The following is a 21,757-nucleotide window of genomic DNA, read 5'->3' as shown; positions in this document are numbered from 1 at the left end:
AAATTTTCTTTTAGGATCTCTAACACAAGCAGTAATTTAACAATTTAGAATTATAAAAGGGTTTTTTTAAAAAGCTGCCATATTTTGCTCCTCTCCCCCCATACTTTTACCATGTTTGTATTCTCCTAGAAGTTCTTATACATTGTGGGTGTTCAAGAACCGGCTGTTGAGTAAACAAATAAAAACTTCCTATAATATCATAACAACAACTCTATACAATGGGCATACAAAGTCACTGCAACTCAACAGTTATGTTCACTGCTCATTTGGTAACAAAGCATAACAAAGTCTGATAACGTTTAAGTGTTCAGACTACATGAGAGTACTCCGAAAAGTTCGTGGAAAAATGGAATTAAAAGATAACAGGAATCTTTCCATGAACTTCCTGAAGACCCCTCCTATATATGGTTTGGGGAAAGGTACCAATAAATTATGAAGGACTACACAAGAGTTAAATTGAAATTAGTAACTACGTGGAACTTATTGGGCGAGAATGCAACTGCCCAGCAGATAAAGCTGAAAAAAAAAATTATGCTCCTGTTTTTTAAAAAAATGTGGCAGTTTAAGTACTTGTCCTTACTGTATATTACGAAAATGAAGTAAGCTGCTTAATGTCCCTAACATTAATTTAAGATCTCTAATCTACTTCCACAAGAAAACCCAAGATGATAAACGACCAGAATAACAACCGTCACATGTATAGCGTTCAACAGTTTGTAAAATTCTAAGAGTTTGCTCACGCTTACCTGCACTTAATCTTCACAACTGTGAGGTACTAACATTCTCACTTTATGGGAAACAGGCTAAGTATAAATTTATACATCTAAAGAGTGGCAGAAATAGGATTAGGGTTCACATTCTGTGCTTTAACAAACTCAAGCGTCATCTAGAAAGAAATATTTAAAACGCACCTACTGCCAATGGGACGCTTGGACAAGTGAGAATGAAGAAAACGTAGCCAGAGTACTGACCAGCCGTGAGACACTTATCTAAATGAAGTAAACTTGCTCTCTTAGGTTTGTTCCAAATATACTTGTAATTATAACTGCACCGAGCTTGTACTTTTTTCAAGTACCCTAGAGAGTGGTCCTGGGCCCCTGCTAGGGAGCCCTCCCGAGGCTACTAGAGGCCTGGAAGGCCCAGCTAGGGCTGGATGGGGCGCGGGGCTGGAGGCAGACCGCGCACCTGCGTGCGGAGCTCCTGGTTGTTGCTCTCGGCGCTCTGGTACAGCCGCTCTGTGTGATGCAACAGCTTCTCGATCTCCCGCACCTGCCGCTTGCAGCTCCGCAGCTCAAGTTCCAACTTTTCCACTTTCCGCCTCAGCTGGGCCAGCTCAGGCTCGGGGGAGGCGGGCGGTGACAGCGACAACGAAGGCGACGGCGGCGGGGACGGCGCCTCGGAGGCCATGAGGTCCAACGCGGGGTGGCCCGCGGGAGCGGAGAGTCTGCACTCAAGCCGAGACAGGAACCGGCGGACCCAGAGGCCACGGGAGCGCGCAGGCAGCGAAAGGCGGCCTGACACCCGGGCGGCCGCAGTGGGCCCTGGCCATGACGCCCTGATACTCGTTGCCTGTAGCCAAACTGGGCTGCGGGCAACGAGCAAGGGGCCGGAGGATGGCCCCTGCCTGATCTGCGCGGCCCTGAAAACGAAAACTTTATTAGCAACTACCTTCCCCAGCGACTGAGACGGCAGGAGGAGCGTCGGAGGAGTAGGCGGGTCAGAGAACCACGGACCACAAACACTCGGACGTTCCCGGGTTGAACCGGAAACGATGGCGCCGGCGGTGGGTGGGGCCAAGACGGAAAAGGAAGCGACGGGAAGCGGGAAGGACCCCATGCTTCGCACGCGCACTTCCCGCCTGAGGGGGGCGGGGTGGTACCTGAGGGAGTGGAGAGGATTGGTGGGCTCTGGGCGGTTACATTGCGTACGAGGCACTTTTATTTTTTGCCATTATAAGTATAATGAGTTTCTTACTGTTTCGGTTTGCACTTCTCTGATTGCTAGAGGATTTTATACATTTGTTGTAAAGTATGTAAGTTGAGATGGGTATCCGGACTTTCTGTGATTTGCCTATCCATATCTTTTTGGCCATTTCTTTCTTGTTATTTTGTAGGAATTCTTTATATAAAGTAGGTATTAATCTCTTATCAGTTTTAGATATTGCATATATATCTTCTCCAGTCTGTCATATATCTGTTAACTTTGTCCATGGTGTCCTTTATTGACCAGAAATCCTTAATGTTTAAGTAGTCAAATCAAGCCTTGTTTTATTTTACTTTATTTTATTTCATTTGTGCTATGATTTAGGTTTTTGAATCTTATTCATAAAGTCTTTCCCCATCCCAAGTCATATTTTCGTGTATTGGCCTTATAATTTGAACTTTTGCATTCCGTTCTCTAGTTCAATGGGGGAGGGGGGATTCAGACATGACTTAGTTTACTTAAAACTGTTTCTTTTGCATTGCTTTGTAGTACCACCATTATCATCTATCAGGTGTTCGTGTCTATATATGGGTCTATTTCTCTGCTCTCTATTCTTTTCCAATCATCAATTAGCCTGTTCCAGAGTAATTCTGGAACAATGATTCTGTGCCAGAACCATTATATTTTCATTACTCTGGTTCTATAGTATGTCTTCAAAACTGGTAGAACAAGTCCCCACTTTGCTTTTCTTCTTCAAATTTGACTTATTCATGAACCTCTGTTTTTCCGTATAAGTTTTAGAATGAGTTTGCTGAGTTCCTCAAACAATCCAATGGGATTTTTATTAAGATTACATTGAATATATAGATTTATCGGGGGAAGAATTAACATAAAACTTTTCTATGTTAAGATGTCGAATCCACATACATTCTTTTTTGCTCCATTTATTCATTCTTTTTGTTTACATTATCATAGTTTTAACACTCTTTTGGGAAAGGTCTTGGCCATTCTTTATTAAGTTATTTTCTAAACTCTGTAGTATTATTGTAAATGAAATCTTATACTCCAGTATATTAGAGAGGGAAAGAAAACTCAAACTGTTAGATAATAATTTTCTAGTTTGGACAAAGGAGGTAGGGATTATTGGAGATGAGTATGTTGCATGCAGGAAGAAAGGATGCTTTAGTTTTGATTTTGTTGAATATATTGAGTTTGAGGTGCTTCAGGATGCCTTTACAGATGTTCAGTAAGCAATAAGCACTCCAGAAGCCCATATGAAGCTTAAGAAACAGATCTGTCTGTAGAACTACTACTGCGTAAAGCAAACTTAAATGGCTCCTTGAGCTAGGGAGATTAAACAAATGAGTTGACAGGGCAGTGAGCAGCTACTACTCAGTTCCCGAGAGCTGTGGAACCATGTGGGAATGAGGACCCTGTGTTGTGGAGCTTCTGATCTTTCAAAAAAAGCCAAAAATCTGGATTTTTACATGAAATCTTTCTATTTAAAAACAATGTTCAAATTAGAAAAATAATTTCTGTGACTTCATAGTTATGTTCTCTTCATTATTCATGCTTGCTTCAAGTACTGCTCTGGTGTCACACACATACAGTCATGTGCCTCATGACAACGTCTCAGTTAATGATGGACTGCATACATGATGGTGGTTGGAGCAACAGGCTGTACCATGTAGCTTAAGTGTTTAATGACTATACCATCTAGGTTTGTGTAAGTACACTCTATGATGTTCATACAGTGACAAAATTGCCTAATGAGACATTTCTCAAAACATATCTCCATTGTTAAGCAAAGCATGACTGTATATGATTTATTATAAGGAACTGGCTCGTGAGATCATGGAGGCTGAGAAGTCCCACAGTCTGCTGTCTGGAAGTTACCCAGGAAAGCCAGTGGTATAGTTTTGTTGGTTTAAAAATTATTTATTTTTAATTGACATATATTGATTGTATATACTTATGGGGTACAGAGTTATATTTCAATACATATATTCAATGTGGGATGATCAAGTCAGGGTGATTAGCATATTCATCATCACAAAAATTTATCATTTCTTTGTGATAAGAACATTTGAGCTAGAGCTGGAGAGCTGATGTTGTAGATTCCAGTCCACATCTGAAGATCTGAGAAACAGGAGTGCTAAGGGCAGGCAGGAGAAAATGGATGTTCCAGCCGAAGCAAGAATTCAACCTCCTCTGCCTCTTTGTTCTATTCAGGCCATCAGTGGGTTGAATGATGCCACTCACATTGGAGATGTCCATCTGTTATACTGAGTTCAATTCAGATGCTAATCTCTTCTAGAAACAACCTCACACACACTAGAAATAATGTTTAAGGAGATTATCTGGGAATCTTGTGGCCCAGTCAAGTTGACACATAAAATTAATTATTACACTTTGGAAATTGGATTAATGGCCTCAGTTCTTTATCTGTCCTGTATCCACATCCTTTGCCATATGATTTTGTGATTTCTCTCACTAAAGAGGAAGAATCTCACCTCCACCTTTGAGTCTGCATTTGGCCACCTGATTTGCTTTGACCAGTAGAATGAGGTATGTCAGAAAAGTGGATCCATTCCAAGCCTAGTTCTCAAGAGGACTTAGTGGTTCTACTTGCTCTCTGGGATTCCTGCCATTGCCATGAGAAAGACATACTCAGTCATGTCTGCTGGTCCCAGAAGGAGGATGAATGACACATGGAGCAGATCTGTCCCAGCTAAGCTACTCCAGCTAAGCCCAGCCTAGAGCTGAGGCTCTAGGAACCCTCAACCATATTAGCAATCCCATTGTCAATCACAATCAGCCAGCCCACACATTACCCCCAGGCTTGTGAAAAATAATTAATGATGGTAGTTTGAAGCTACTATGGTTTGGGGGTGTTTGTATGCAGCTATAGCTGATATTCAGCTTCATCTAGAGCCATTCCAGATGCCTCTGAGTTTTAGCAGGCTGGAGTCCAACTGCCTGAGACTACTATATTCTACAAGAGGAATATTGTCGATTCATTAAAACCTGATTTATATCCAATTTCTTTTAGAGTGTCATCAATTCTATATTTAATGAATATTCACCTGTCATAATTTATATTGTATCCAATGCGTAGCCAACTCTCCCCTACCTGATCCTACTATTTGACGTCACACAGACTATCTGGGGAGATTTCAACAGTCCTGATTTATTTCTCCATATTACTTTTGGTCAATTGACCATTACCTGTTTCCTCCCCTGGAGGCCCAAGAATGGGTGGGTGTAACATTAAAACAGTGGAGTGTTGGTAAAGGAAGCTAGGTAAGCGCCTCTTCTCCACCCCCAACTGAAATGCTTGCATTTTGTACCTTCATTTTATAATAATGCATAATGAGCAAAAAATTAGTGTATTGTAAATCTTCCCACACTCTCCTCCCCTTCCACCTCCCCCAATAATGAGAATGTTGATCTCAGAGGACAGTCTGTCTCCACTGGACCTATTCTAGGTCTTCAAGATGCAAAATCAATGATTTATACTAGAAAAGTACTTCTCAGGCTCTCTGTGGTGAAGAAAATTTTTTTAAAAAGTTCTAATCCATTGTGGATCAATACTTTTGTAAGGTACAATAAAATGTGTGAGTGAATGGGGGAGGAGAGAATAAGGGATGCAAAAAGGGTTGCTGAGTAGTATGAAATGGGTCGTCTTTAATGCTTTTCAAGAGATGCAAGTTAAAGTTTGAATTTCTTTAAAAAGGTGCTTGGCTATTTGAACTATGCTTCTTTGAGTGCAACTGGCCTATTCCGGACAGGAATTTCTTATTGTTAAAACTGGAGACAAAATACAAAAATTAGCAATCATGCATCATTGTTAAATTATTTTAAGAGTGTTCATTGCTTGCTGATGCCTTTCAGGCATCCTATAGCATAAGTAGGAAGGTGCCTGCCTAGTTTTTAAAAATTCACTCAAGCCAGCTCAGGCTGAACTATGTCTAATTGCCCACCAGTAGGAGCATAGGTTATATTTTGTCCTCAGGCTGAGCCCAAGCCTGTAAAAAACTTTTATTCAAGATATTACATTCATTCATTTTCTCACTGTCTCCAGTGTTCCTAGGAGTTTAAACCTTTTCTAGATCCAGTATAAAAAAATGTTTTTGTGGCAGGCACTGCTACTTGTCAACACAATAGCCATTCTCCCTCCCTCATTTACAATAGAACCAGAATTTTGCTTGCAATACACCCAGCTAAAATCTATATTTCCCACCCTTCTTTGCAGCTAGGTGACCATGTAACACAGTATGGCCACTGGGGTGTGAATAGAAGTCTAGAGGCAAGGTTTCTGGGGAAGCTATTGCTGTCTGCTGAAAAAGGAGAGATCCAGACTTTTGTTTATGTCCTTTTCTTCCTTCTTATTCCCCCTACCTGGAAGGGGATATTATGCTGGAGGTGGAGCAGCCATATTGGGACCATGAGGCAATCATGATAATGAACATCATACCTTAAGGAAAGCAAGCCAGAAGAATGGGATGTTAAAGGCACTGTGACTGCCTGTCTTTGGACTTCCTCTTAAGAAAATTAAACCCTATTTTATTAAATCACCACAGTTGGGTTTCTGTTGCACTCAGCCAAATGTAATGCCTAAATGACATAGTCATTTTTATGTAATTTATCTGCTTTGTTAGATGTCTTAGTAATTTTTAATAACCTAACTTTTAAATGATTAAAGCATTTACTACACTAGTTTCTAGAAATACTTTATACTTATGAGAATTTAAACTCAAGGAATGATTGCTCATATTCTGATAAAATGATACTAAACTTAAGAATCACTGGCTTCTTGATGTTATTTTGATTAGCAATGGAAGGTTTGAGAATATGCAGTGTTCTTCTTGACCTTCCCTTATTCTTCTTCTATGTGAGTGACCTATGAAAGCTTCCAGTTAAGAAACATTTCAATAAGCTCAGAGTGAAAATTATATATCCTCCAATTTTTCCCCCAAAGTCAAGTATTAATTAATTGACAAGTCTCCAGAAATTAATAGCTTAAAACTTACTAGGAATTTGGCAAAGAAACCTTCATGAATATTTTCCAACAGTGTCACATAAAAATGTTCCAGGTGTGTTTTGAAGTTTTTGGCTTTTCTCCTTTCCCTTGATAAATAATAACCAAGAAGTGGTAGATAGAAGTTATAACAATGGTGGAAAAGGAGGCTGTATGTTGTGTGCGTGTGTGTGCATATGCATGCATGTGTGTATGCTACGTGGGGTCATTTGCAAGTTGCAAATTGTTACATTTGCAGATAATTGTTTGATTCAGATTTTTTAAAATGAGTACACTGAAGTAAATTTTGCTTTTAACCTAAAACTTTTCTAAAAATAAAATCTATTAAATAAAAGAGTAGTGAAAAGAATGCCTATGTACCGAGCCCCACCAGGGTATTCCAAAAATAGTGTTCAGTATATGCTGCTGAATTGATTTGAAAAACCATTAAGTACAAGAGAGGACCAGAGTTATTTATAGACATGTGGCTGGAGTGGTGTAGGACTGTGGAACTCACAGAGTTCATGAGCTGAAAAAAAGTTGTGAGAAACACTGGAGATGTGTGATCATTCCTTGATATCACCGCCTCTCAGCTGGATGACCACGTGAGTATAAGGTGAGATCAGCACATACACAGCAAGGATGTAGCCACTCTGCACTTGGCTCTTTCCCTTTGAGACCAGTCTTGTCTTCATAATCTTTCTTGACACAATTGCCCAGATGGCTACAATCAATCAATGAAATTGTCATGTGTGATGGAGACTTAAATCACCTGGGTAAGAATCAGAGAGCTGCGGCACAGGAGACCATCTTTAATATGGTTCTGCCAAAATTCTTCACCTTTATTTCTAAATGTTAATAAAATCTTCACAAAGACTTTAAAGGCAAAAATAGAGTAACACTTACTTGTTCTACACATATTTATGGAACACCAACTATGTGCTAGGCATGATGCGATGCTCTGGGGTACAATGGTGAGTGAAAATAGATTCAATTACTTGTCATTTACAATCTAGTTGGGGAGACAGACATTAATCAAGAAATCAAACAAGTAAAAGTATAGTTGAAAAGCAAGATTACCAGCATTAGAACCATATCACCTGTTGAATGCAACTTATTCCATAGAAGCAAAAGTCTAAAAATGTGATGGGAGTTGTGTTTAAAGGACAAAGGTGCTAAAATGATTACAGAAAATAGAGTAAGGGAAGTCTTGCAACAATTTCTTTGGTTCAACTAACTAGATGTAAAAACAAACAAAAAAAATGTAAATTTTCTTTTAGAGGATCAAAACAGGGAGCTGGGACAGAATGAACAGTCTCTCATTATTGGGGAAACAAAACATGCTCAGAACCTTTCCCACAATTTCCCCAAAGCAGTTACGTTCATGCAAGATAGTGTGGAAAGATAGGAATGTTCAGACCATTTTAATATAATAATAATAAACAACATATAAAATCAATGTTTTATATTTGTTATTTTTATTAAATTTGTGTTTTAATATTTATAATGTTAAAGTATTTTGACAATGTTATAATAATGCAACTAAATATTATAACAACTTATAAGATTATAAAATGTTCTAATATTATAACATACATAACAATATTGTTATAATAATGTAACAATTATAATAATTTAACAATATAGTGTCAAAATACTATAACAATAGAAAATATTATAACAATACTTACATAATTATGTCAATTATAGGTGATATCATTGATATAGTATGATTTTCCCCTAGATTCTTGGAAATGTCTGAATGTCAATTTCTACCTGTACTCAAGGATTAGGGACAGGGATGGGTCCTGAGGCTAATGCACATCAGTCTGTCAGGAAGGAACAAAAGACTAGGGTTTGAGAAAGAGAAAGAAGGATCCTAGAAAAGGCTGGGAGCTAAAGGAAGTAAGGATTTTCTCTAAGACCAAAAGGAAACAAGAGGATGTCAGGAAGAGGAAATGAGGTTTGGGGATGGGTTGGGAGCCAGGAAAAGTTGCTCAAGAAGGGTGAATTCCCCAGGTAGAGCTGGACAGGCAAATCTGAGAAAGGATGACCATGAGGGCTATTGGTGCTGGGCCTGGGAACGGCTTGGGAGCTGAGCCATCACCTGCAAATGGCCCTGCTTTCATTCAAGAGAATATCTCCAGTGCCTGCACCAGGAGACTTTGATAACTGTCTCCTCCTATGGGTCCATGAGGACTTCATTCCTCCAGCATCTTCCACCTCTGATTGCCCAGGAGACTTTCAGCCAGCCCCTCCTCCCCCACTTCACTATCCAGTGAACATAATACCTCAAGACCCACATGAATCCAAGGAGGAGAGGACTGATGGGGTCCTGGACAGGGTCCCCCCAGTGGGTGAGTAATGAAGAGGCATTTCACATGTGTGCTTGGGGGCAAGGGAGGAGGTGCTGAATGGATGCATCTTCACAAGGTAGGAGACTTCTTCCCTCCCTGCGGTGGAGCAATACTTATTGACAATTATCTTATAATAATTAGAAATACTTAAAAATACAAGAAATAAAATTTAAATTATCCAAAGGAAACATTAGAATGTCATGACTACATATTTACCAATGGGTCATGATCCCATTGTTTATTGAAATATATGTACTTTTCACTTTGTTTTACTTCATGAGGATTCAATCTGAGATCACAATGGATGAATATTTAATCACCAAAGTAATGAATTAATTTACTGAAACAGTATCCTGAAGAGGAAGGACAGAATGTTCGCGAGCCTAGCGACTTCTGTATTATCATCATATGTTTATTAAACATAGTCATGGTTATTTTGTTTGGTATTAAATGCCCATATACAGACAGTCCTCCATATCCACAGGCTCTGCATCCTGGGATTCAACCAATCACAAATTAAAAATATTCAGAAAAAGATAACAATACAGCAATAAAAATAATACAAATAAAAATACAGCATAACAACTATTTACATAACATTTATGTTGTATTAGGTATTATAAGTAATCTAGAGATGATTTAAAGTATATGGGAGGATGTGTGTAAGTTATATGCAAATACGACACCATTTTGTATCAGGGAACCTGAGTATCCATGGATTTTGGTATCCTCCAGGGTCCTGGAATCAATCCCCCCTGGATGCCAGTATGACTGTATCTAGATATAAAATAACCAGGAATAAATTAAGGTTCATCTGAATATGTACCAAAAACCTAGAAGAGAAAGACAAAGTTGGGTACTTAGGCAGCTAGTTAGTGTTACAGAGGATTCCGAACAATGTAGAATTAACTTGGTATTTTAGTGAAATTGTTTAAATGCAACAAGGTCATGTGTGGGTTAGTAAAATAACAACTTTTTGAGAGAGACAGGTTAATTAAATCTCAGTTGTGCTGCATACTAGCTCTGTGACTTTAGGCAAGTTACTTAAGCACTCTGTCTTTCAGGTTTCCTCATCTGTAATGTGGAGATTAAATAATAGTACCCTTCACATAGGATCCTGGGAGACTGCGAAGCAATGTATGCAAAGTGCTAAATTTAGATCCTGGCACATGGCAAATCCACAGTAAATATTTATTATTATTATTTTTCTGTTTAATGAATGTTTATACGAGGGTACTTCAAAAAGTTCATGGAAAGATTCATATTATCTTTTAATTCTATTATTACATGAACTTTTTAAGTACCCTCATATAGTGCTTGCTATGCTGGCACTGTTATAATTACAAAAAAGATTATTTGTATGCTAGGCACAGTTTTAAGCACTGTGCAGATATTAACCCATTTAATTCTCTTCACAGTCCTGTGGGATGGATACTATCGTTCTTATTATCATCATCACCTCCATTTCACAGATAAGGACACTGAAGTCCAGAGATTAAGTAACTTGCTTCGGATAATACAGCCAGTAAGGGTCAGAGCTGGGATTCAAATTCAGAATATCTGCTTCCGGAGGCAGTGTTCTTCACCACATGCCATTTATCCTCCACAGGTTAGTGTCACCATCATCATTATCGTCATCATCATCTTGAACCATAAACTGAGGGTGAGGCATGAAGCACTGATATATACATATTCATTAACTGATTAGTAGAGTTTTGTCTCCACAACAGAGGTTTTCATAAAATGTGTCCATCACTCTTGTAAACTGAATTCTATTTTAAGTGAAAAAGTGGGCTTGCTTATGAAAAAAATAGATACGGAATTATTCTAGAAAGGTTAAAAAGATTAATAGGACCAAAAATCTGTAAAGAAACTCAGAGTTCATTGACAATTCCCCGTCTTCTTATAGGGAAAAATCATTGCTATAAAAATCATTCTACTGATAATTCCTACTTGTCTTTGAAGCTAATAGGATGACCAAATGTGAAAGCACTTTGTAAACTATGTTTTTTTAAAAAACTAACCTATAGAAATGTAAACATAATTATCTGACTTTTATATCCTAGTAGAATCAGAACAGTGTTCATTTGTGTTTATTATAAGTAAACACATATGTGCATGCATATCTTTGGGAAGTTTCTCAAAGGATATATATGTAATATTCCATCCATGTTGGTTGCCACTGGAAGTGGGATTGCTGCTCTGACAGGGACTTAACATCTCTCAAATTCTTTCTACTGAGACCAAATGATAACACGAAGAAATAACACAAAACACAATTTGACCAGAAGGTGGCAATAAAGTATTGATATTTTTAATAGGTTTCTGGCACAAGTTTATTTTATTTATTTATTTTTATTTATTTTTTCATTGCACATATTTATGGGGTACAGTTTGTTGTTTCAGTACGTGTATATATTGTACAATGATCTAATCAGAATCACCTAATTGTTTATCATTTCTTTGTGGTTCTAACATTCAAGATTTTCCTTTCTGGCTATCTTGAAATATACAATACAATATTATTAGCTATTGTCACCTTAGGGCACCAGAACTTATCCTTCCTAGCTAACTGTCACTTTGTAATTTTGTACCAGTCTGCCAACCTTGCCCCAGCCTTCCCTCCCTTCTCTCTTTTCCTACTTCTGGTAACCACTATTCTACTCTCTATTTCTCTCTTTTTAATTTATTTTTCTTAATTGATCCATGATAATTGTAGGTATTTATGGAGTACAACATGATATTTGGGTACATTCATACTATGTGCACGATCACATCAGGGTGCTTAGTATATCCATCATCTCAAATATTTATCACTTCTTTGTGTTAGGAACATTTAACTTCATCTTGACTAGCTATTCAAAGATACACAGTACTTTGTTGTCAACTATAGTCTCCCTATATTACTATAGAACCCTAGATTCCATTCTTCCTCTCTGTCTAATATTTAGTATTCAGTGACCATCTCTTCCCATCTCTCCTTCTCCTTCCCCTGACCAGTTTCTAGTAACCACTACTCTACTCTCTACTTCTATGAGATCAATTTTCTCAGCTTCCACATATGAGTGAGAACATGTGGTATTCCTCTCTGTGTGCCTGGCTTATTTCACTTAACATAATTTTCTCCAAGTTCATCGATGTTGTGGCACATGGCAGAATTTCATTCTTTTTTATGGCTGAGAAGTATTCCATTGTGCATATATAAGACGTTTTCTTTATTCAATCATCTGTGGAAGGACATTTCTGTTGGTTTCAACTCTTGACTATTGTGAATAGAGCTGCAATAAACATGGAGTGCAGGTGTCCCTTCGACTTGTTGACTTCCATTTCTTTGAATATATATCCAGTAGTGGGATTCCTGGATTGTATGGTAGTTGTAAAGAAAGTAGAAAAAATTTAGTCAGGTTCTTTCACCTCGCATCTGTTACAGATGGGCAAGATTCAGCACATTTGTTACAAACAAGTTATAAAAGTAGTGTAGCTGCACATGTGTGCCCATTTACTGATTCAGCATGATTGTTGTAATTATGTCATGCTGGGCTTGTGGCCACTATTGTGTACTAAGAGCAAAAAGATAACTGCTGTGAACTGCTGGTGAGCAGAGCACAGTGGAGAATGGCAGAGCTCATGCTTGAGGATAAAGCATGTCTGTGAAGCTCACATTTGAAGAATAAAGTATGTCTACCTTGCATAAAGCTGCCAGGGTCTTCTTTCAATTACTTGACTCATGACCTGCACAGGAAGGGGGAGGAGGACTTGAGAATCCAACCTGACAGTAGTTCTATCTGTAGTTGTCTGAGAAATCTCCATACTGTTTTCCATAGTGTCTGTACTAACTTACATTCCCACCAACAACGTATGAGTTCCCTTTCTCCCCATCCTCATTTGTTATTTTCTGCCTTTTTGATAATAGCCATTTGAACTGGGGTGAGATGATATCTCTTTGTAGTTTTGATCTGCATTTCTCTGATGATTAATGATGGTGAGCATTTTTTCATATGGCTGTTGGCCATTTGTATGTCTTCTTTCAAAAAATGTCTGTTCGGGCCGGCCCGTGGCTCACTCGGGAGAGTGCGGTGCTGATAACACCAAGGCCCCGGGTTCGGATCCCACATAGGGATGGCCGGTTCGCTCACTGGGTGAGCGTGGTGCTGACAACACCAAGTCAAGGGTTAAGATCCCCTTACCGGTCATCTTTTAAAAAAAAAAAAAATGTCTGTTCAGTTCCTTTGCCCATTTTTAAATTAGATTATTTGATTTTTTACTATTGAGTTGTCTGAGTTCTTTGTACATTCTGGATATTAATCCTTCGTCAGATCCATAGTTTGCAAATATTTTCTCCCATCCTGCAGGTTGTTTTTTGGTTCTGTCAGTTGTTTGCTTTGCTGTGCAGAGGTTTTTAGTTTAATATAATCCCATTTGTTAATTTTTGCTTGTGTTCCTTGTGCTTCTGAAGTATTATTCATAAAGTCTTTGCCCAGACCTACATCCTGAAGTGTTTTGCCTATGCTTTCTTCTAGAATTTTCATAGTTTCAGGTCTTACACCTAAGTTTTTAATTCATTTCGAGTTGATTTTGGTATATGGTAAGTGATTGGGTATAGTATCATTCTTTTGCATATGGATCTCCAATTTTCCTAGCACCACTTATTGAAGAGACTGTCCTTGTTCCAATGTATGTTCTTGGCTCCTTTGTGAAAAATCAGTTTGCTGTAGGTGCATGAATTTATTCTGAATTCTCTATTCTGTTCCATTGGTCTATGTGTCTGTTTCTGTGCCAGTACCATGCTGCCAGGTACACATTTAAGAACTCATGATGTTGTATATCTAAGGAGCCCAAATATTGTCTAGAGGTTCGTTAGTCCACATTCTGTGCCTGGTGGTCTTCAGATCATAATAGAATTAAAAGCTAATTAAAGCGACCAACTATGGCGAGCAACTCCCCACACCCGCACTGGGTGTCCCTGCCCGGGAGGAGCCCAGGCTCAGACAAAAGTTGGTTGGGATATAGTAATGATAAGTGCCACCACCAAGAACGCACAGGGTACTTGAGAGCAAGGTCATTTATCTGAAGAGTATGTCTCCATCCTGGGGCATTATGAGAGGGTATTAACATAAAACTGATTAAGAATCTACAATTAAGTTAACTTTATTGTGCAAATGGAATGATTACTGGGATATTGTGGTTATATTATTTGTAACTCTTTGGTGAAGTTTTTCCATGTGCTAATTTTACTGCATCTGAGAATATGATTCCTGCTCTTTGTTCTTCATCCATGGAATAGGAAAGAAATACTAGGAGAAATTGGCGTACCCTTGATTTGGTCCTCCACCCCCTCCACTCCCGGTAATCAAGGGAGAAGACCCTGACAAATCTCCCTTAATTCTGGGAGGTGCACATTAGTACTGTCTAGAAAAGGCAGGGCATGGAGTTTGTTAAAGAAGAAATTATTCCAACACTTGTTAACATAGTAAGGAAGACTTTATTCAGGACTATTATAATAAGTAAAGATGTTGAAACTATTGTAATAGGGGAGAGAGATCAGGTTCAACGGTGAATACAAGAACAATGGGAATTTATAGCCAAGGAGCAGATTGGGGATATTGGAGGATGAAATATTACTAAGAGGAGACATCAAGGGTAGGAAGGATTCTTGCTAGACTGACCAAACAGTATTCTTGCTGAGGGCAAGCCAGGGTAATGAGATATCAAGGATGGAGGGTGAGGAATTTGATTAGATATTAATAGTGATCAAACATCAAGGATGATCAAATATCAAGGGTGGGGAAGATTCTCTCTTAACTGACATAGCAGGATTCTTGCTATAAGTGAGCTATACAAATCTAGCCTAGTTGAGAAGAGGGCTCAGAGGAGCCCGACTAAAGTTTGGTTAAGGAGAGAGTCTGTCAGCTTCAAGTGTACAGATAGCATCATTACCTTAATTTAAAGCAGAATCTGGATCATGAACTGGCAGTTTTTGGTCTTCTACCAAGTGGCTAGACAGCAACGGGGACTCAGTGGGGATATAAGTATTTGCTATATTTTTCCAATATAAAATTGTTAGTGAATTTCCCATATGAACCATACCATGCACTAATCAAATAAGAGATGAAAATAAATTTTTTCTTACAGGAATATTTCAGGTAATAAATGAAGAAGGAAGATCAAATTAGAATCTCAGCTTTTCACAGCCCCTAATAAATTAATGGACCTATATATTGATCATCAAACATCAAGAGAGACAACCAGGTTTTTATGTGCCTCTTGATAGAAGCCCATAACAATACCTGTGAATTTGTCCTGCCAAAAAATGTCAACTGAATCTGCTCAAGCTTCTACAGTTTACAGGAAGTAAAATTCTTCCCACTTGAATGGCTATATGTCAGGCTTGACTGCACAATTTGGGGGACTGGAGGTGGTAAAAGGGTATGGAAATGCACCTGTGCTCATTCTTCCCACTTTGATCCTTCTCAGAGATTCCACTTCCCACCCCCAGCCAATAAGATGAAGCTCCACTTAGGATGCTTACAGGAATCACCTGAGAAGTTTTTAAAATTACTAATGTGTGGCTTCACCTTAGACCTATTAAATCAGGACTTTTGGGGTGGGGCCTAGTATAGATCAAAAGCTGCTCAAGTAATTCTAATGGGTGGCCAGAGTGTATAACTGGCTTGGAGACCCCCAAAAAAGAGCAGCTGAAAATTATTATCCTATATATTTGTATAATAAGTTGAATTTTCAGAAACTCAACCCACCTCTCCTATTGACTTGTTGATGCCCCTGAAACCCATCTATGGACCCAGGACAGGAGTCTGTTACTGAGAGGCAAGCATATATGGTTACGAACCTGAAAAGTAAAGATGCAATGGGAAGTCATTCAGAGAGGAAATAAGGTAGGACAGGTCCAAACTCTGAGGCAATCACTCAAGAGCAGGAGTGAGAATCTGGCAGCAGCCTGTACTGAAGGTTCCCAGTGGTTGGGAAGCAGTGGAAATCTAACGGGAGGCTGAGGCTCATGGAGCTGCAGGCTGCAAGGTGAGTCAGACTTCAACGGGGCCCTAAAGCAGAAGCCAGGAGCTCAGACCTGAAGGCGCAGGTCTCTTGGGTCAGAGGACTGCCACTGAGAGAAGCCCAACCTTAGTTTCCTGCAAAGGCTTCTTTGCAGAAGCAAAGGCATCGTTGGGCCATGCCTAAAGCTCTTTCATAAGGCACACTTACTGAGAAGAATTAGGTTCTCTTACATTTGCAGACATTGGAACTTTCAGAGTTAAGGTCGAAGAGGGAGAAGGCAGGTCAGGAACCTAGCATTTACTGAATGCTTACTATGTGCCAAATTCTTCCATATATTTCTTAGGTGAATCTCTTGCTCTAAGCTTGGACCTCTCAGTCTGAGGGAAGACATCTATCAAACAGATTTGGCTCTTCACTTTGAATATACCAGGTTATAGCTTTCCCAAATAGGGAGTTAATTGGATCTCAAAGAGTGTTTTTAAATGGACCTAGGATTTTGTTTTTATTCGGGTAGGGTGGGGCAAACAGATCAGGACAATTGCCATTGAAAAGACAGTTTGTTATTCACAGTTCTTAAGAATAAGGGGCAAGCCACACCACTCAGGACCACACAAGGAAGCACCAGGGTTGGGCAGAAGGAGGTAAGAGAAAGCCTGGGCAACAGGCTTTATGTGGTTTCCATGGGAAGGAACAGGTGAGGCAAGATGAGCTGCTGAGCAGGCTTGGGATTGGATACTTTGAATAGTTTCAGCAGGCTCTGGTCTATAGGGGTGGTCTCTGGTTGTCCAGTACCTGGGCCTGGGATGATCCAGACCTGGGAGATAGCATCCCAGACTGTAGGAACCTGAGGAAAGGGGGCAGATGGAGATATGGACTGAGATTGGTTAGTTTGCATATCAAAGGCAGTTCACAGGCAAATTGTTCGATATCACTAGGAATTAGCTACCCTTGAAAAGGGCAGTCCCTTCTCAGATCTGCCAGGGCCCAAGATGTGAAAGCATTATAAAATGAAGAAAATTTTTAAAAACACGATTAATAAAGAGACTTGCTTCTAGTTTCTAAAATACTGTTTGTGTCAACCAACCAAATACCTCATGAAATTGGAAAGCATTGAATAAGCAAGATCATTTAAATAAGCAAGAGCATCTGATTTAATAATAATGGATAACATTTCATTAGTTTCTTCTATGTGCAACCTCCTGTGCTAAGCACTTAAATGTTTAACTATATTTAATCCATATATTTTTATCTTGATTGTAATGTTTATACAAGTCTGTACATGTGATAAAATGTCATAGCATTATACACAAAGCCCTAATCTGCCCCCCACACACAAAAGAGAGCATGCAAAAACTGGAGAAATTTGAGTAAGAATTGTAGACTAGTTAATTGTATTGTACCAATAGATTTCCTGGTTTGATAATGAACCATGGTTTTATGTAAGATGTCACTATTGGGGTAAGCTGGGTGGTGGATACATGGGACCTCACAGCACTATTCTGGCAACTTCTTGTGAATCTACAATTATTTCAAAATAAAGTTAAAAGAAAAACCATTTCAAAAGAAAAAGTTAAAAGAAAAATTGAATCTACAATTATTTCAAGATAAAAATTTAAAATAAAGTTATTACCTGTATTTTGCCCATGAGAGAACTGAGGCTTAGAGAGGTTAATGCCCAAGACCATTCCAGCTAGAAAGTGACAGGGTGTGATTCTAACCCAGAGCCAATGCACTGTCTACCTCCCTTCAACATAGATTATATTATTCGGCATAGTCTTCAGATAAAAGAATGACTCCTGCTACTCATAGAATGCTTCTAGTTTCCAATACGGTCTGAAAAATATGTAAATAAATTCAACTACACTATGGGGCTTGAAAATTAAACTGTGGCACACTTAAAAGTTAGTATGGGAATTGTGATGGGTCTGTATCAAGAAACAATGAGATGATGGCATTCCATTTTATGGGCTTCTTTCAGCAATGAATTGTAAAATGTCCACAGTTTATTTTTTACTATTGTAAAACACCAGATGCCAGGTTGTTATATAAAGATTTTATACATTTGCCAAGAAAAATTTTAGACCTGAGTCATAAATAACAAATGACTTTTTTTGTACAGATGCATTTATTATGTACAATTCACTCCTCTAATGGCAATGAAATTGGCAACATTTCCAGAATTCTAATTCCATTTTAAGTAGATGAATCATAGAATTTTCTATGATGTATTTGTTAGAATAGTTTTACTTCATTTAGTCTTAATTACAGTGGCAGCACATGGCGCTCGATCAATTGGGTGTTCATACCTGATCTCAAGGTCTATAAAATGCCAGAAACATACGGTAATCAGAGACCCAGTACTTTTTCTTTATTAAGCCTATAGAATTTAAATGATAAAATATGAGTCAATGATCTCTACAGTTTTATTAACTGCTTTGTATTATTTCCCAAATGTTTTCAATTATTTTCACGCTTGGTTGTTTCTTTTATTTGGTTTAGTGTGACATGGTCTTGATAATTGGGTATCATAGGCATGAATAATCCAGGAGGCCTTTAGAGTGAGTTGGGCTCTGACTGGATTAATGGACAGGAAGAGACCCTGAGGTGACCTTCTTGGCATGTGGTTGCCATATTCCTCATTTCCTTGCCCTAACCTGTCTTTGCAGAGCAGATTTTTCTGTAGCAAGGAGATGGTGACCCAGGATGAGTAAGGATTTGTTGAGGGTAACTATCACCAGCTTCAGAGTTTGATCTCATCAGCCAATGCCTAAAAATATACCTTTTAGAATGGGCTTTTAGTTTATCTATGTAAAATGCTGCACAGATGAAGTGATTATCATTTTCAGAAAGAAAAATAAAAGGAAATGTTGGAGTGAGCAGGACTGAAGCCATGTTGGGACCTAAAGCTGCCTGGGCTGTGGAGCAGGGGAGGATTTTAAAAAGGACAGTTTTTTCTCCACTCTTTCTTCCCATCCCCTGACTTTCTTATCTCACTCGCTAAGTAGGAAAACAAGGCGGAGAAGCTAATTAGTACTTTGCAAAGCTAACAGTTCTTTCTTTGAGAACTGTAGCGTTTTGAGAAATGATCAAGGCCAAGCTGACCTTGGGCACCAGCCAAGTACACCAGCGCAAATCAAAATCTTGCAGGGTCCTGAGATAACAACGAAGATGAGAACAGAAACCAGATGAAGCCTTGGCAAGACCTTGTATCTGACCCATAGAAATGGACCCCTTGTAACTCACATCTTCTCTCCTGCTTTTCACCTCCCACATTCCATTCCCTTAACCCTTCCTTTAAAAAACTACTCAGTAAATCCAAATCTTGGAGATGGGATAGCCTACCATCTCCTTCAGCTGAATACATCTGCTTTTCTAACACCAACCATTTGACTTCTGAGTTTTTTTTTTTCCTTCTTAAGGGGGCAGGCAGCTGGACCTGAGTCTGTTAACAGAAAGGCTAGTGTGAAACAATATTTTTGAGCATTTTGATGAACTTCCATGTAACACATTTACCTTCATTTTTGGTTTTACTCACTGCGACTGATTTCAATTTCATCAGTTTCTTTTACAATATACCTGGAGCATGAAGTTACCACAACACTTCTATAGACAGTGAATTCTACTCAAATACTAAGTGTCTTGAAATGTGCTTGATCATTTCAAAGTTTCTAATGTATTCTCAGATGCACATTCTTAACAAAAGAATGAGGTAGAGTTGATGAATAACTATAATTTTCTTTATTGTATTACACATAATTTTGTTAAGGATACAGTAAAAGCCTATGTAACCAGCCACCAGGTAATTCTTCCAGGTCACGATGGAATTAGAGGTTGCTGTAACCACACAGAACATTGTGGGTCCCCTTTGATGAGTGGGCCTCAAGCTAACAAAATAGTGAAGGCCAAAACACAATATCTTAACTGGCTTTGTAAAGACAAAAATTGGGAAGTAACATAAATGTAGAATGTAAGGTACATCCATACAATGAACATGCTCTGCAGCTGTCAAAATTGTGATATATGGATATATTAATTGATGGAGTTTGGATGTGTTGTCCCCTCCAAAACTCATGTGAAAATTTAATCCCCAATGTGGCAGTGTTGGAAACTGATTGAATCATGGGGGTAGATCCCTCATGAATGGATTAATGTTCTCCCTGGCGGAGGGGGATTAATGAGTGAGTTCTCACTCTATTAGTTCCCTCGAGATCTCGTTGCTTAAAAAGACCCTGGTGCGCCTCCTCCCCTCCCCCTCCCTCTCGCCATGTGATCTGCTTGTACCCTCTGGCTGCCTGCCACTTTCCGCAATGAGTAGAAGCAGCCTGAGGCCCATGCCAGATGCAACCGTCTCAGAATCGCAAGCCAAATAAACCTCTTTTCTTTATAAATTACCCAGTCTCAGGTGTTTCTGTTACAGCAACACAAAACGGGCTAAAACATTGATTATATTTAATTGCATATAGATTGCATATTTTTAGTTTAAAATCAAATTACAAAACACTATATGTAGTATGATCCCATTTCTATGTTTATATATGCATAGAAAATAGCCTACATAGATCCACAACAATATATAGGGGTGTATATATGGCTGAGAAATTATGAGTAGTTTGCCTCTTTATTTTTACTTGGGTATAGTTCCTGGGTTTTAAAATAGCTTGCATTAATTCTGTAATAAAACTTTAAAGAGTTAAAGGGGGAAAAAATCCTGTAAAGAGCTAGTACCATAGGAATCTGAAAGTTAACAATTAATTCAGTTGCCATTATTCACCCAATAAATACTCAAATGTTTATTGTCTATCTGCTATGTGCACAGATCTTTGCCATGTCCTGAGAGAGACTTAAATGAGTAACAAATTCTCTATTGTTAAGGAACTTAATCTTAGTAGTAGTAGAGGCACATCTCTAAACGACCCAAATAAACCCAAGGGCAGATTGATACAGGAAAAAGTACCAACAAGGTGCTGTGGAAAGACAGAGGAAGTCAGTGACTGCTGACAAGACACTGACAGTCACAAAACAGAGACTCAGAATGAGAAGGTCACCAGTTAGCAGACACTTTGGAGGGGGGACTTCAGCGCCACACCAAAACCAAACTGAGGGTCTCTGATAGCAGAGCTAAGTGCTGTCTTCTACTTAAATCAGCTACCAACTTCATGCTCAGGTTCTTGAATAGTTTTTATTGTAAACTAATTGAAACAAGCAAGAGCTCTTGCTGATGTCTGGTATTGTGAGTTCATCAGGAAATACATGTACATATTGTCATTTAATAGATGAAATATATTTCTCAACACTTCAACCAATATGCCCAACAATATACCCAGTGTACTGTAAACAGTTGGGCGATGGCCAGCAAATAAGCTGCAAATAAATATGGAAGACTAATTTAGGAGCAATACAGCCTGGTCACCAATTTTGGGGAAGCAGGAAAATGAACTTGTTTGTT

General features: G+C 38.7%; 1 protein-coding gene across 2 annotated transcripts in view; it reads right to left on the bottom strand.

The window, feature by feature from the left end:
* The window catches only part of AGGF1 (angiogenic factor with G patch and FHA domains 1), a 30,279-nt gene extending 28,506 nt beyond the window's left edge, over positions 1–1,773 (bottom strand). The window contains exon 1 of one of the 2 annotated variants that reach the window (XM_008581957.1): positions 1,186–1,773. In XM_008581957.1, coding sequence (XP_008580179.1) covers positions 1,186–1,407 — 222 coding nt within the window. In that variant the 5' untranslated portion in view covers positions 1,408–1,773. The remainder of the gene's footprint in view (positions 1–1,185) is intronic. The other variant, XM_008581958.1, reaches the window with a different exon arrangement.
* Between the last annotated feature and the right edge of the window lie 19,984 nt (positions 1,774–21,757).

The sequence above is a fragment of the Galeopterus variegatus genome, unplaced genomic scaffold (assembly GCF_000696425.1).
Source record: "Galeopterus variegatus unplaced genomic scaffold, G_variegatus-3.0.2 Scaffold2494, whole genome shotgun sequence".
Taxonomy (NCBI): Eukaryota; Metazoa; Chordata; class Mammalia; order Dermoptera; family Cynocephalidae; genus Galeopterus; species Galeopterus variegatus.
Note: the sequence above shows the minus strand (reverse complement) of the source record. Positions and strands in the feature narration are given on the sequence as shown.